This window comes from Heterocephalus glaber, unplaced genomic scaffold (genome assembly GCF_053883595.1).
Source record: "Heterocephalus glaber isolate CG9 unplaced genomic scaffold, H.glaber_assembly_v1.0 deba00001689, whole genome shotgun sequence".
In the NCBI taxonomy this organism is placed as follows: domain Eukaryota; kingdom Metazoa; phylum Chordata; class Mammalia; order Rodentia; family Bathyergidae; genus Heterocephalus; species Heterocephalus glaber.
Window position 1 is genome coordinate 2,923,465 of NW_028258414.1, and position 12,314 is coordinate 2,935,778.

The 12,314-nt window shown below is 39.0% G+C and overlaps 1 protein-coding gene and 1 pseudogene across 3 annotated transcripts in view; one reads left to right on the forward strand and one right to left on the reverse strand.

Moving 5' to 3' along the window:
* Positions 1–746: 746 nt before the first annotated feature.
* Bnip2 (BCL2 interacting protein 2) overlaps positions 747–12,314 on the reverse strand; it is a 28,457-nt gene continuing 16,889 nt past the window's right edge. For all 3 annotated transcript variants that reach the window (XM_004855721.3, XM_004855720.3, XM_087199016.1), the window contains one exon: positions 747–9,712. In XM_004855721.3, the coding sequence (XP_004855778.1) occupies positions 9,661–9,712 (52 nt within the window). In that variant the 3' untranslated portion in view covers positions 747–9,660. The remainder of the gene's footprint in view (positions 9,713–12,314) is intronic.
* On the forward strand, positions 4,370–7,701 carry LOC101724824 (protein transport protein Sec24D-like; annotated as a pseudogene).

Below are 12,314 nucleotides of genomic sequence, written 5' to 3' on the forward strand. Positions count from 1 at the left end.
CCACAGTTAAGAGAAATAATGGGCATTCACATTTTACGCCTGGGTTTTACTGTTGTTGACCTTACAATATCAAACTGAAGACGAATTGAGAATTATCACAGAGGAACTACCCCATTCAAAAATTGGGGTGCAGTTAATTTAGTCCTACGGGCTTTTAGATTGTGATTTCTTAAGTTTCATCTGGCAGACTTTGTACTTAAAATTTGTGCCTTGCCAGGGATTTAGCTCAGTGGTTCCACCGCCTGCCTTGCAAGCTAAGGACCCGAGTTTGATCTCCGGTACCAAAAAAAAAAAAAAAAATTTGTGCCTTATATGCAATCCCAATACTTCGTTCTTTCTGAGGGTCAGGACCCTAATGGATTAAATGCAGCAGCTATGTGCACAGCAGTTGGCCCTTCAGTAGGTGAATACTGATTAAGGAAGAGCAAAAAACACTGCTGCCACCTGCCACCTGACAGGGTATGGATTCTAAACAGGTCCTAATTTATGTCATGTATTCATTTTCTTATAATCCATCCTTGGATCCTCTACTAAAAAGCAATTCTAAACTATGAAGTACCTCGTTGGGTTATAGTTTAAACAATGGTAAAAATCAACGCAGAATTGTTCACTCCTCCCCAAGGAATAGGCAGCACCTAGAATATAAAGAACAGTAAAGGCCTGAAATTATTTGAAAGGCTTATTAGATAATTCAGTGTAAAAATCTGTAGCATAATGAGAAAATGTAATAAAATAAGGCAAATACAAACTTTCCAATTAATTTATTTAAATTCATTAACGTTGCAAAACTATGTGCAATAAAAAGACATGTTACTGTATTCCTAAAAGGACAAAGGAAAAGAAAATATTACATCTCCTACATTGTAAATCACGACCAACATTAGTATTTTTTACAGAGACCTCATCAACATGTTGCATACAGACATCAAAATTTAATTTCTCACACTGAAATGACAGTACTAGTTGACATCATTCTAATATCGTAAAAAGCTCACAGTAAATTTTTTCAAATGATAGCATGTGAACTTGTGGTAATGAACATTTCTGAAACATATATCAAAGTGCATGATACTTTAAACTGTTTTATGTGAACTGTGTCCTCAGGGCTGTGGAAGTGCATGGCCCTGAATACCACCAACATTTGCTAGGTAGGTTTGTGTAGTAAACTATTAAGCAACGGTTAAAAAGGAACAGTAAAGTAGCTGATAGTATTATCCAAGTTCCCTTGTCAAACAATGTGAAAAATGCCTGAAAACTTCAAATGCAAACATAACCTTTTGCAGAGTGTAAGATGTCAAGATAAAACCCGACAGTTATCTGAAGCAAGCATTTTAATATCATTCTTTACTAACTTGAAAGCAAACTTGCTTTTCATCTGGTGCTTGAATTGTGAAATGCTGTATGTGTGTCACAGCATTTTTAGTTTGCAAAACACAGTATGTAAAGCTGTTATATACAGTTGCAAAAAAGTGTTCTGTTCAAATTTTAGTGTTGACTTACTGTTCCACATATTACTTTATTTTCACTTGCCATTTAGAACTTTAAAGGAAATAAATTATTGGGCCCCTTTGCTGATGATCCTAAATTCACACAGCATCTCAGGAACGGGAGCTCAGAACACTGGGCAGGTAAAACCCCACTTCCCTCCACACCTTGCCTCCACACCTCAGCTGTTTGTGATCCCTGACTCTTTCTCCTAGCAATTCAAGCTACACAGATTCTATTCCCTGTGCCAAGACAAACTCTTCAATAGCAAAACAAGCCTAACTTACATTACTTGCTTTTTCTTACTCCATCCCTCTGGAATTTGTGATCCATTTCTCAAATATCCATAGAAAATGGGGAAAAACAGGCATGAAAACAAAAACAGAACGCAGTCATCTCTGTTGTCAGCCCATTTCTACCTCAGCAAAGTAAAGTTTTCTACTTATAACATGGGAAAAAGAAGGCTAAAGCTATGGCCATCTTATATTCAGTCTTAAACTCATCAAGAAACTGGCCTCTTCTACCCAGTATACTCTGATGCTAATGTTATGTCAACTGAAGAAATCTAAAAAGCCACTTCTCCATTAAATCACTTTTCTGAATTCTCTGAGCACTCACATAGCCAAATGTTAATGCTATGGTCATCTTAAGGAGCCTACCAAGAAGCAGACCCTTTACTCTTAAAACTTTGGAACTGGATGTGAAGAAACTCTAGCAATGGCTGTACTGGTCAATCAGCAGATTTCAGTACTGTAATCAGTGCAGCTACTAAGTAGTGATGTCCATTATGAGCCACCCCCTTCCCTGCTTGCCATTCTGGGGCTTGAACCCCCAGGTCCTGGCACATACATTCTAGACAAGTGCATTATCATTGAGCTACATGGCCAGCCCGTGATTCTATTATGGAAGATAAGTGTTTACCAACTGAGAAATAGGAAATAACACAGTCCTAAACATTAATTTGAGCACTATAATTTTAACTCAGTATGTTCAAACTTGCTTTTGTACCAAGAGATCCAGAAAGCCGAGAAACACAAATTTTCATCATAGGTATCATCAGTCTTTTCATCTTTAATCCATGGTTTATTTGCCTATTGTGTGCAGCCTACAGGTGGATGCAAGAAATGGTGCCACTAGCTGCCCATGAACCACTTTCCTTAGTTAGTGGCATCTTAGATAAGGTGTTATCCCTTATAAAAGTTTTCTTTCTCTTTTCAGCTACTACTTAGAATCCTCTTTCTTCACATCTTCTCCACCCCTTTTGAATTAATGACTACTAAGCTTAAAGGTGGGCTCAATATCATGTATTTCCTTGGTGCCTGTTTAGGAATATGATTCAGTAGAACACAGAATCAAATTATTTCATACCTCATAAGAGAAATTTCTGACTAAAAAGGGGCACTCACAGCTGGTGACAGAAAGAGCAAATTAAATCATTTAACTTAGATCTAAGATTCCAGCAAAAAGATAATAGAATTATTTGTACTTTTACCTCAATCAGTAATGGAAATTAGAATAAGGGAAAATGTTACATAGTTACAAATTACAACTAAACTTAAATCCTTTCTTGTAATCTACTAATTATCATCTTAAGTCTTCTAGGTATGAAACATTTATTGTGGGCATATCCCTATACCAGATCCCATTAAGGTATAGATTAAAATAGGTATCCTTTTGAAGTAGTGATTCACAGCCTGTCCCTTTCACTATAACTCAAGTGTTACCATTGTTCCCTCTGAATTTTAATGTTTTGACAGAATATAGGCTATTTTTTTTTTAAATTTAGAAAAACATCACTTTCCAACAAATTCTATCTAGGTTAGGAAAAATGACTGTAAGTTAAAAAATATAACACAGAGCTTAAATTACTCTTTACACTTTTCAAACTCAGGAGCTAAGGACTTAATGTGGCAGAAAACCACCAATTAAAAAGTTCCACTCGTATTAAGAACATAAAGGCATATAGTCAAGACTATCTACAATGTTTTACAAGTATCATGTCTAACCATAACCCTCATAATGCCTAAGTAGTTATTCTGTTTCCTTCTTCAACACAAAGTGTTTCTAAGATGGTGGTTTCCACCTAGTTTGCTGTAATGACATCAGTCCAGGATCTGCCTAGAACTGCTGGATCCAAGTGGGAGGCTGAAGACTGTTTCAGAGAATCCTCCAGCACCTCCTGTGACTGGATTTAAGTTAGCACACCAATCAATGTATGGCCAGGGAGAACAAAAAGTAAAAGAAAATTTTGTATTTTTGTAACAGAAACTTTCTACTAAAAAATGACAGTGGTATAAACCACGTATATGTTCAGTATAGGAGAGAATAAATCTTGAAAGCTTAGTTCACATCCACTTTAGTTTTGCTACTCTAGGTCACTCTTGTAAAATAACTTACAGGATGGAAAGTGTGCTGGATAGTGTGATCTTCAAATATGGAAGGTAGAAAGCTTACTAAATGTATTTATGCTTTTCAGACATGACACACTACTAGACCAATCAGTTGTTTTATAAGAATTTTATGGGTAATTAAGCTCTGTTTGGAGGCACAACTACAAATTATTTCAATGTAAAAGTAATTACCAATTGAAACAAGGAGCTTAAATGCTTATATTAAACATGTTGTCCCAAACAGTACAAGAAAATGAGACTATAAGACCTACAAAGGCGTGAGCGGAAGGGAGCACGGTGGCTGGTCTGAGCGCACGCCGGGCACGGCCAGGGTGGGTTGACATGGCAGTTCCCAGCCGGTGGCCACTCCATGCGCGTGCCCCGCCTGTGGCACCGGCTGAGCAGAGGCAGCCGCGGCGGGACCTGGGCCACCGGGAGTGGCGCTGGGAGCGGTGTGTGGACGCGGGACCAGGTCCTTTTGTAGAATTGTCCTTTGGAATGATATTTTCATAATGAGTCAACAAGGTTATGTGGCTCCACCGCCCTATTCTCAGTCTGTCTGGAACAGGCCTCTCTCCACCTCATGGGCACTATGGGGATCCTTCCCATGCAGCTTCTCCGCCAGGTATGATGAAGCCAGTTGGGAACTTGGGGGCTACTGCCCCTGTGGTGATGTCTCCCGGCTCACCACCTCCTGGACCCCATCAGTTAGGCCAGAATGGAGCTCGGGTCTCAGGTCATTCTCCCCAAAGATTTCCAGGCCTTCCACCTGTCAAGAGCGCAGCACCCTCTTATGCACAGTACCAGCCCTCAACACAACCATCTTATCCAAATCCTGTGTCCACTTCATCTGTCACCCACCTAGGCAGTCAGCTCAGTGCTATGCATATCAACAGCTATGGTCCGGGCATGGCTCCCCCCCAGCCAGGGAACCCCTGGCCCTCCGTCAGCAGCATCCTTCCAGGGTCCTCCGCAACCTCCACAGCCATCCGTTTTGCAGCCTGGATCCCAGGTTCTCCCACCACCCCCAACCATGCTGAGTGGCCCTGGAGTCTCACCACTGTCCCCACCAGCACACAGGCAGGATGGGCTGCCTGGGCCACCACCTCCGAATGGGCAGTACCAGCCCCCACCTCCGCCAGGCCCTGTGCTGGGTGTTGGATATCCTCCACAGCAGCAGGCCAACTGTGGTCCGCAGATGGCAAGTGCGCAGCTCTCCTACCCGGGCAGCTTCCCTGGGGGTCCAGCACAGATGGCCGGGCCCCTGAAGAAGCTGGATCCTGACTCCATCCCCAGCCCTATCCAGGTGATCGAGAATGACAGCACTACAAGAGGGGGACAAGTTTATTCCACCAACACTAGAGGCCAGGTGCCTCCCCTGGTCACTACCGACTGTGTAGTACAAGACCAAGGCAATGCTAGCCCTTGATACATCCGCTGCACTATGTATTGTTTCCCGTGCACATCAGATATGGCTAAGCAGGCTCAGATTCCACTAGCTGCTGTCATCAAACCCTCTGCCACAATCCCTTCAAATGAGACTCCACTTTACTTGGTAAATCATGGAGAGAATGGACCAGTCAGGTGTAACAGGTGCAAGGCCTACATGTGCCTGTTCATGCAGTTCATCAAGGGAGGAAGGCGGTATCAGTGTGGGTTTTGCAACTGTGTGAATGATGTTCCACCATTCTACTTCCAACATCTGGACCACACTGGAAGAAGACTGGACCACTATGAGAAGCCTGAGTTATCTCTAGGATCATATGAATTTGTTGCTACTTTGGATTACTGCAGAAAAAATAAGCCTCCCAACCCACCAGCCTTTATCTTCATGATTGATGTTTCATATAGTAACATGAAGAATGGACTTGTCAAGCTCATATGTGAAGAACTGAAGACTTTACTGGAAAAACTTCCAAAGGAAGAGCAAGAAGAGACATCTGCAATCTGAGTTGGTTTTATCACATACAACAAAGTTGTCCATTTCTTCAATGTGAAGAGTAATCTGGCCCGGCCTGAGATGATGGTGGTGACTGATGTTGGGGGAAGTCTTTGTCCCATTGCTGGATGGGTTCTTTGTCAACTTTCAAGAATCCCAGTCTGTGATTCACAATTTATCGGACCAGATTCCAGAGATATTTGCAGACTCTAATGAAAATGAAACTGTCTTTGCTCCTGTCATCCAGGCTGGCACAGAAGCATTAAAGGCAGCAGAATGTCCAGGGAAGCTGTACATCTTTCATTCCTCCTTGCCAACTGCTGAAGCACCAGTGAAGCTCAAAAACAGATGACAAAAAGCTACTTAATACAGACAAAGAGAAGATACTTTTCCAGCCCCAAACCAGTGTCTATGACTCTCTGGCCAAGGACTGTGTGGCCCACGACTGCTCAGTGACTGCCTTCCTCTTCCCCAGTCAGTACGTGGACATGGCATCTGTGGGTCTTGTCCCTCAGCTCACTGGAGGAACTCTTTACAAATACTACAATTTCCAGATGCATCTGGATAGCCAACAATTTTTGAATGACCTCAGAAATGACACTGAAAAGAAAATACACTTTGATGCTATTATGAGAGTTCATACCAGCACAGGCTTCAGAGCCACTGATTTCTTTGGTGGAGCTTTTATGAACACCACCACTGATGTGGAAATGGCTGCCATTGATTGTGACAAGGCAGTGACCGTGGAGTTCAAGCATGACAAGCTGAATGAAGACAGTGGAGCCCTAATCCAGTGTGCTGTGCTTTACACAACCACTGGTGGCCAAAGACGACTTCGAATTCACAATCTTGGCTTAAACTGCAGCTCCGAGTTAGCTGATCTTTACAAGAGCTGTGAGACAGATCCCCTTATCAACTTCTTTGCCAAGTCAGCCTTTAAATCAGTTTTACACCAGCCTTTGAAGGTCATCTGGGAAATTTTAGTTAATCGGACTGCCCATATGTTGGCATGTTGCCAAAAAAACTGCGCAAATCCATCTGCCGTGAGCCAGCTTATTCTCCCAGATTCCATGAAAATATTTCCAGTGTACATGAATTGTTTGTTAAAAAACTGTGTGCTTAGTAGACCTGAGATCTCCACAGACGAGCAGGCGTACCACAGACAGCTGGTCATGACCATGTGTGTGCTGACTCGCAGCTTTTCTTCTACCCACAGCTCCTGCATATACACACATTAGATGTGAAGAGTACAATGTTACCTGCTGCTGTTCGTTGCTCCGAGTGTCGACTTTCAGAGGAAGGAATATTCCTTCTGGCTAATGATCTAAACATGTTCCTGTGGTTGGAAGTAAGTAGCCCACCAGAATTGATCCAAGGGATATTTAATGTTCCATCTTTCTTGGTTTTTTTTGGTACCGGGGATCAGACTCAGGTCCTTACACTTGCACGGCAGGCGGCAGCACCGAGCTAAATCCCTAGCCCTAATGTTTCATCTTTTGCACATATCAACACAGATATGACACTGCTGCCTGAGGTGGGAAATACACACTCTCAACAACTCAGAATGATAATGAATATTATCCAACATAAGAAGCCATATTCAATGAAGCTCACAATAGTAAAGCAGAGAGAACAGCCAGAAATGGTTTTTCAACAGTTCCTGGTGGAAGACAAAGGACTTTACGGAGGATCATCTTATGTGGATTCCCTTTGTTGTGTTCACAAGGAAATATCTCAGCTGCTTAATTAAATCATCTCTGTTGTTGATGTTGCATTTTAAGGAGATAAGCTCCTTCTTGGTGCCTAATTTTGTCAATGATAGTAGGGTAATTTTCTTTTCTGATCGTTTTCAGAATAGCCTTTTCAGGATGGCATTTAAAACTTCAGCTTTGGTGCTCAGGTATAAAGCCAATGAAGGTACAGTTGTGCCCTAAAGAAAACAGCTTATTTCTGACTGCACAATTTTTAAGTTTTAAAACTGACTCAGTTTGCATTTCATGAAAAGTACGACATCTTAGTCCCTTTCTTTGTTGCTGGGATGATACCCAACACCCATAACTTAAAGGAGGGGAGGCTTATTTTACAGTCCGCGATCATGGTCAGCTCAAAAGCAGAAATGACATGACAATGGAGCATAGTAGAGGAAAGACAATTAAATCATGGTGCCCTGGAATTGGAGAGCGAAGAGCCAGGGAGAAAAATAAGCCCTTCCAGGTCATGTTCCCAGTGACCATCTCCTCCAGCCAGACCCCACTTCCTAACAGCAGGTCAGCTATGAACCCATTGTAGACCAATCCTCCAATGAGTACACCACCCCATGATACAGTCTCTTCCCAAACACATGAGACTTTGGGGGCATATTTCAGATCCAAACGATAGCACATTCCTTACATTCTTAATTTTCTTTGTTCCTAGACATATATTTTTCAAACTGTATAGATTTGGGGTACAAAGTTGTCTTGGTTCCTCTCCCATTTGCCATGAGAGGAGAAAATCATTTTTACATTATACCTAAGTTTTAAACTATATAAACCCATTCCACATATTTTCAATCTAAAGTTTGCCTAGCAAAACTTTAGTAAGCTTGAAATCTGATAGAACAATTTTTGTTCTACTTTGTCTGTCAAAACTTTTCTAGTTGTTTTGTCTATAGAACTGTCTTTATCAATATTTGTAATAGTTCTTTGTACAATTTACAGTTTCTACTTGTATATAATGGATCTTAACCAGTATCAATAAATCACTTCATATACTCAAAACAAAACAACTCAAAAGACCTACAAAGTTAATCTAATTTACAGAACTGCCAAACACTATTCAACAAATTTGAAAACATACAATATCTTACTAGGCCAAACTACCACTGAGTTCAAATAACTGACATGGAAGTATTTTGGTAAAGTGCCCACAGTGAGAATAATTTTAAAAGCAGCCCCTGTGTTCTACAGAAGAGTGACAGTGAAAACTCATCACATTCTCTGCAGCACTACATGGTACTCAAGCATTCAGGGGGGCAATACCCTGGATACACGGCTTATTTCACATTAGTGAACAAATCCATGATTTTTATAACAGTTCTGACTTTGGGCCAGAAGATAAAATGTCCCAAATATACATACATACAGATCCTAATTTCTAGCCTCTAGAATTCTCTAGTTCTGAAAAATGGCTTTTTGACTTGTTTTAAAAAAGGAGAAAGTGTGGTATACACTTGTATTTGCACTTTTGAGTTAAAGAACTATACACATCAAGTGAGCTTGGGATGGTACTAACTTATTTAAGATTATGTACAGTATCTTTGGGTATTCATGAGGATCAGTTTAACTGTCTTTTGCCTTAGAGCATAGCAACTTAATTTTTTAAGTTACCCAGGAAATGTATTCCACCATTTACAAAAAAAAAATTCTAACATGCACTTTACAAAATCATGGTCTTATTTACCTGAATATTCTTCCACAAGATAGGTATACATTAAAAAATATTGTTCAAAAACATAAAAATATATATTATTTCTTTCCTTTGCCATTTATGCATATAAATATTTTACTGAAGATGCATTACTCAACAAACAAATGCAAAAATTGTTTATATAAAGTGTAGTTCTCTGCTATTTAGCAATAGAAAATATAAAGTGAGTACAATGTAAGTAGCCACTGAAGAGCTAAATTCAAGAGATTTAAAAAACCAAAACAGCAGTGAACAGTCCCTTGTACAAAAGTCCATTAAAAAGTCAAATCGATTTTGTAACATCACAGAAAAATACAAGCCAAGAAATGCATCGAGAATGTAAAACAGAAGACGGCTTCATCAGCACATTCTTCAGTCTTGTTTAACTTGAGGCCAAACTTACTGCTCATTTTTTGGTTCATCTTGTTTTCCATTAAGCTCTTGATCAACTCTGTTTAATGAAAAATATAGATAGTAAGATACCAGCAACTGAACAATTGTCTTTCTAAAAAGTGACTACTTTCAGCATAGAATAGTATTCTATTAAAAAACAAAGCTTTGCAAAGAAGCAGACACAGTAAGAAGATTACCAAATATTATTTTTCCCAACCAAAAGAGGTAACAGAATTTTAAGGCAGGAGGACTGGCAAGAAATGTGACTGGTGTTTCTTTAAAGACTACAAAATGCAAACAAACACAATTATACATAAACTTTCTTAAAAGTTCATGACAAGGAGCTTGGCTGCAGCAAGGATCCAAGAGCTAAGAGAATGGCAACAGGGAAAACAACTCCCTCTGAAATGATTTTGTTAAATGAAATACCAAACTGTCATTAAAGCCACCAACTGATCAATTAATATTTTTTAAATCCAGCGATAAAAATGGATATTTATAGAAATCTAGCTATTCTCCAAAATTTATTGGTCCACTTTGTGAATATCTTTCATTAATTTTGGTAAGTAGTAAGAAGCCATGAAAATTTAACATTCAGAAATATCCAAGTGCGCATTAAAAAAATCTCACTGGATTAGTGGTCGGTTGGAGAGAGAGTGTATCCATTTGGGGATTAGAAGAATTAGATAATTACCACAATAATTATAGAAAACTCTTCAAAGACAACATACAATAGTCTAGTAATATATTTGTAGTGGTGTGAATAAATGATGTGTGGGAATGGTTAAAACAATCTGATATGGCCAGGACTGAGGGTGCATGTTTGTAATCATAGGACTCTGGGAGGCTGAGACAGAAGGATCCCAAGTTTGTGCCCAGACTGGGGTACTTAGGGGGAACTTGTCTCAAAACAAAAAATAAAAAGGGTTGGGGATAGAGCTCAGTGCAAAGGCCTTGGGTTCAATCCCTAATACCAAAAAAATAAAACAAAATAAAACCACAAAAACAATCTGGTACAATGTAAGAAGATACTTTTTCCACTTGTTTCCACTACTGTGATCATCAGTAGCCATTACTACGATCCATCACTTGATCACCTAAATATTAGTGAATCAGAAGTAAAAGTCCCAGCCTGTTATAAAGCCAGGTAAACATCTTAAATTGTTCTTTATAGTGGTATCAAATATTTGAAAGGTACATATTTCCTGGTAAGGCATGCAATACATGTCTAATTTTTTCAAATCTGAAATACTCGTATGTACTGAATGTTCTGATATCATAATTATTTTTAAACTCTGTTGAAATATTTAAATTGGTATTTACCCGGCCACACTTGCACTGAGCTGTGTGAAACATCACCAACAACTCAACTGTATACTTCAACACCTATGGTGTCCTATCCTCCTCAACCCCGGTGCGCCTCATGGAGATATCACCTTAAATAAGCTCCCACACCTAGGTGCTTGAGAGTTTGGTTTTAAAAGTGTTTCTATATTTAAATTTTATTGAAAAAAATTAAATTTTATCACTCTCAGACTGACAAGGACTTGAAAAACAAAAATCAAGATAAAATAAGTGATAGTTTTCACATAATGCACTGAAATAAAAGTACGAGTTGTACTTTTTTCCTAATGCCTAAGTATTTTTGACAGTTGATTGAATACTAAGAACTTAAAAAGACATATAGCACATTTCTATCAACATTTTGAAATGCAACTCATTTTGAAATGCAAGAAGTAGCTGGCTTCAAAACAGCAGTAAATTCTAGATTATATTTTAAATTTCAGTGATTTGTCTGGCAAAAGGATAGCTAGAAAGGAATGAGACATCTGTATGATCTAAAATCATTGTTACCTTTCTTTGTTAGTACTGGTTAAATTATAAAGTGTCACATAGAAATGCAAAGCTATGATTCTGTCATGTGCTCAACTGAATTCTCACTCACCAACAGAACTGTGTTCAATATTAAGATGTTCCAATAACAGCTACAGTTGACCTTTGATGGCCAAAAGAATACACAGAAATCTCTTAATTCTTAAGAAATACTGTATTAACTATATTTTGCTGATTTGTCGGTATTTTAAATATTTATTAACAAAGTAGATATAAATCCTACTTTTCTAATTTACTACATAAAATGATAACTACCTCATACCCTTGCCTTCCATGTTCTCTATCAAGATACAGTTATGCTCAAAGCAGAAGTGTTCAAAATTAAATTTAAAAGGGGAAGCAGAGTGTTTAAGTGTTAAATGGTACATTGAACTTTTAGGTATTTTACCACATGTAGAATCTGGCTGGTTAGCAAGCTAATTTAAGCATACAAGGAAATCAATGTTGGTTAGCCAAAGAATATATGCATTGCAAATATAATCATCAACCCCAAGAAGGAAATTGATTCCTTAAAAAAATAAGCATTTCAAAAGTACAAGTTAGGGAGTTAAAATGGTGAAACAATCTTAAATGCATTTGGTATTTCAAAAGGTATTTTTAGTAACTTCTCTAGTTTCACCATCAGTATTCAGACACTCAGAAAGGAAACAGGTGGGCTTTAATTCCTACCTGACATTACATACAGTATTAAAACAGGGTGACTCCAGGTCATACTCAGCATCAGAAGTTTTGGGTTCACCCTGCATTTGGATGCTGGGATATGTTTA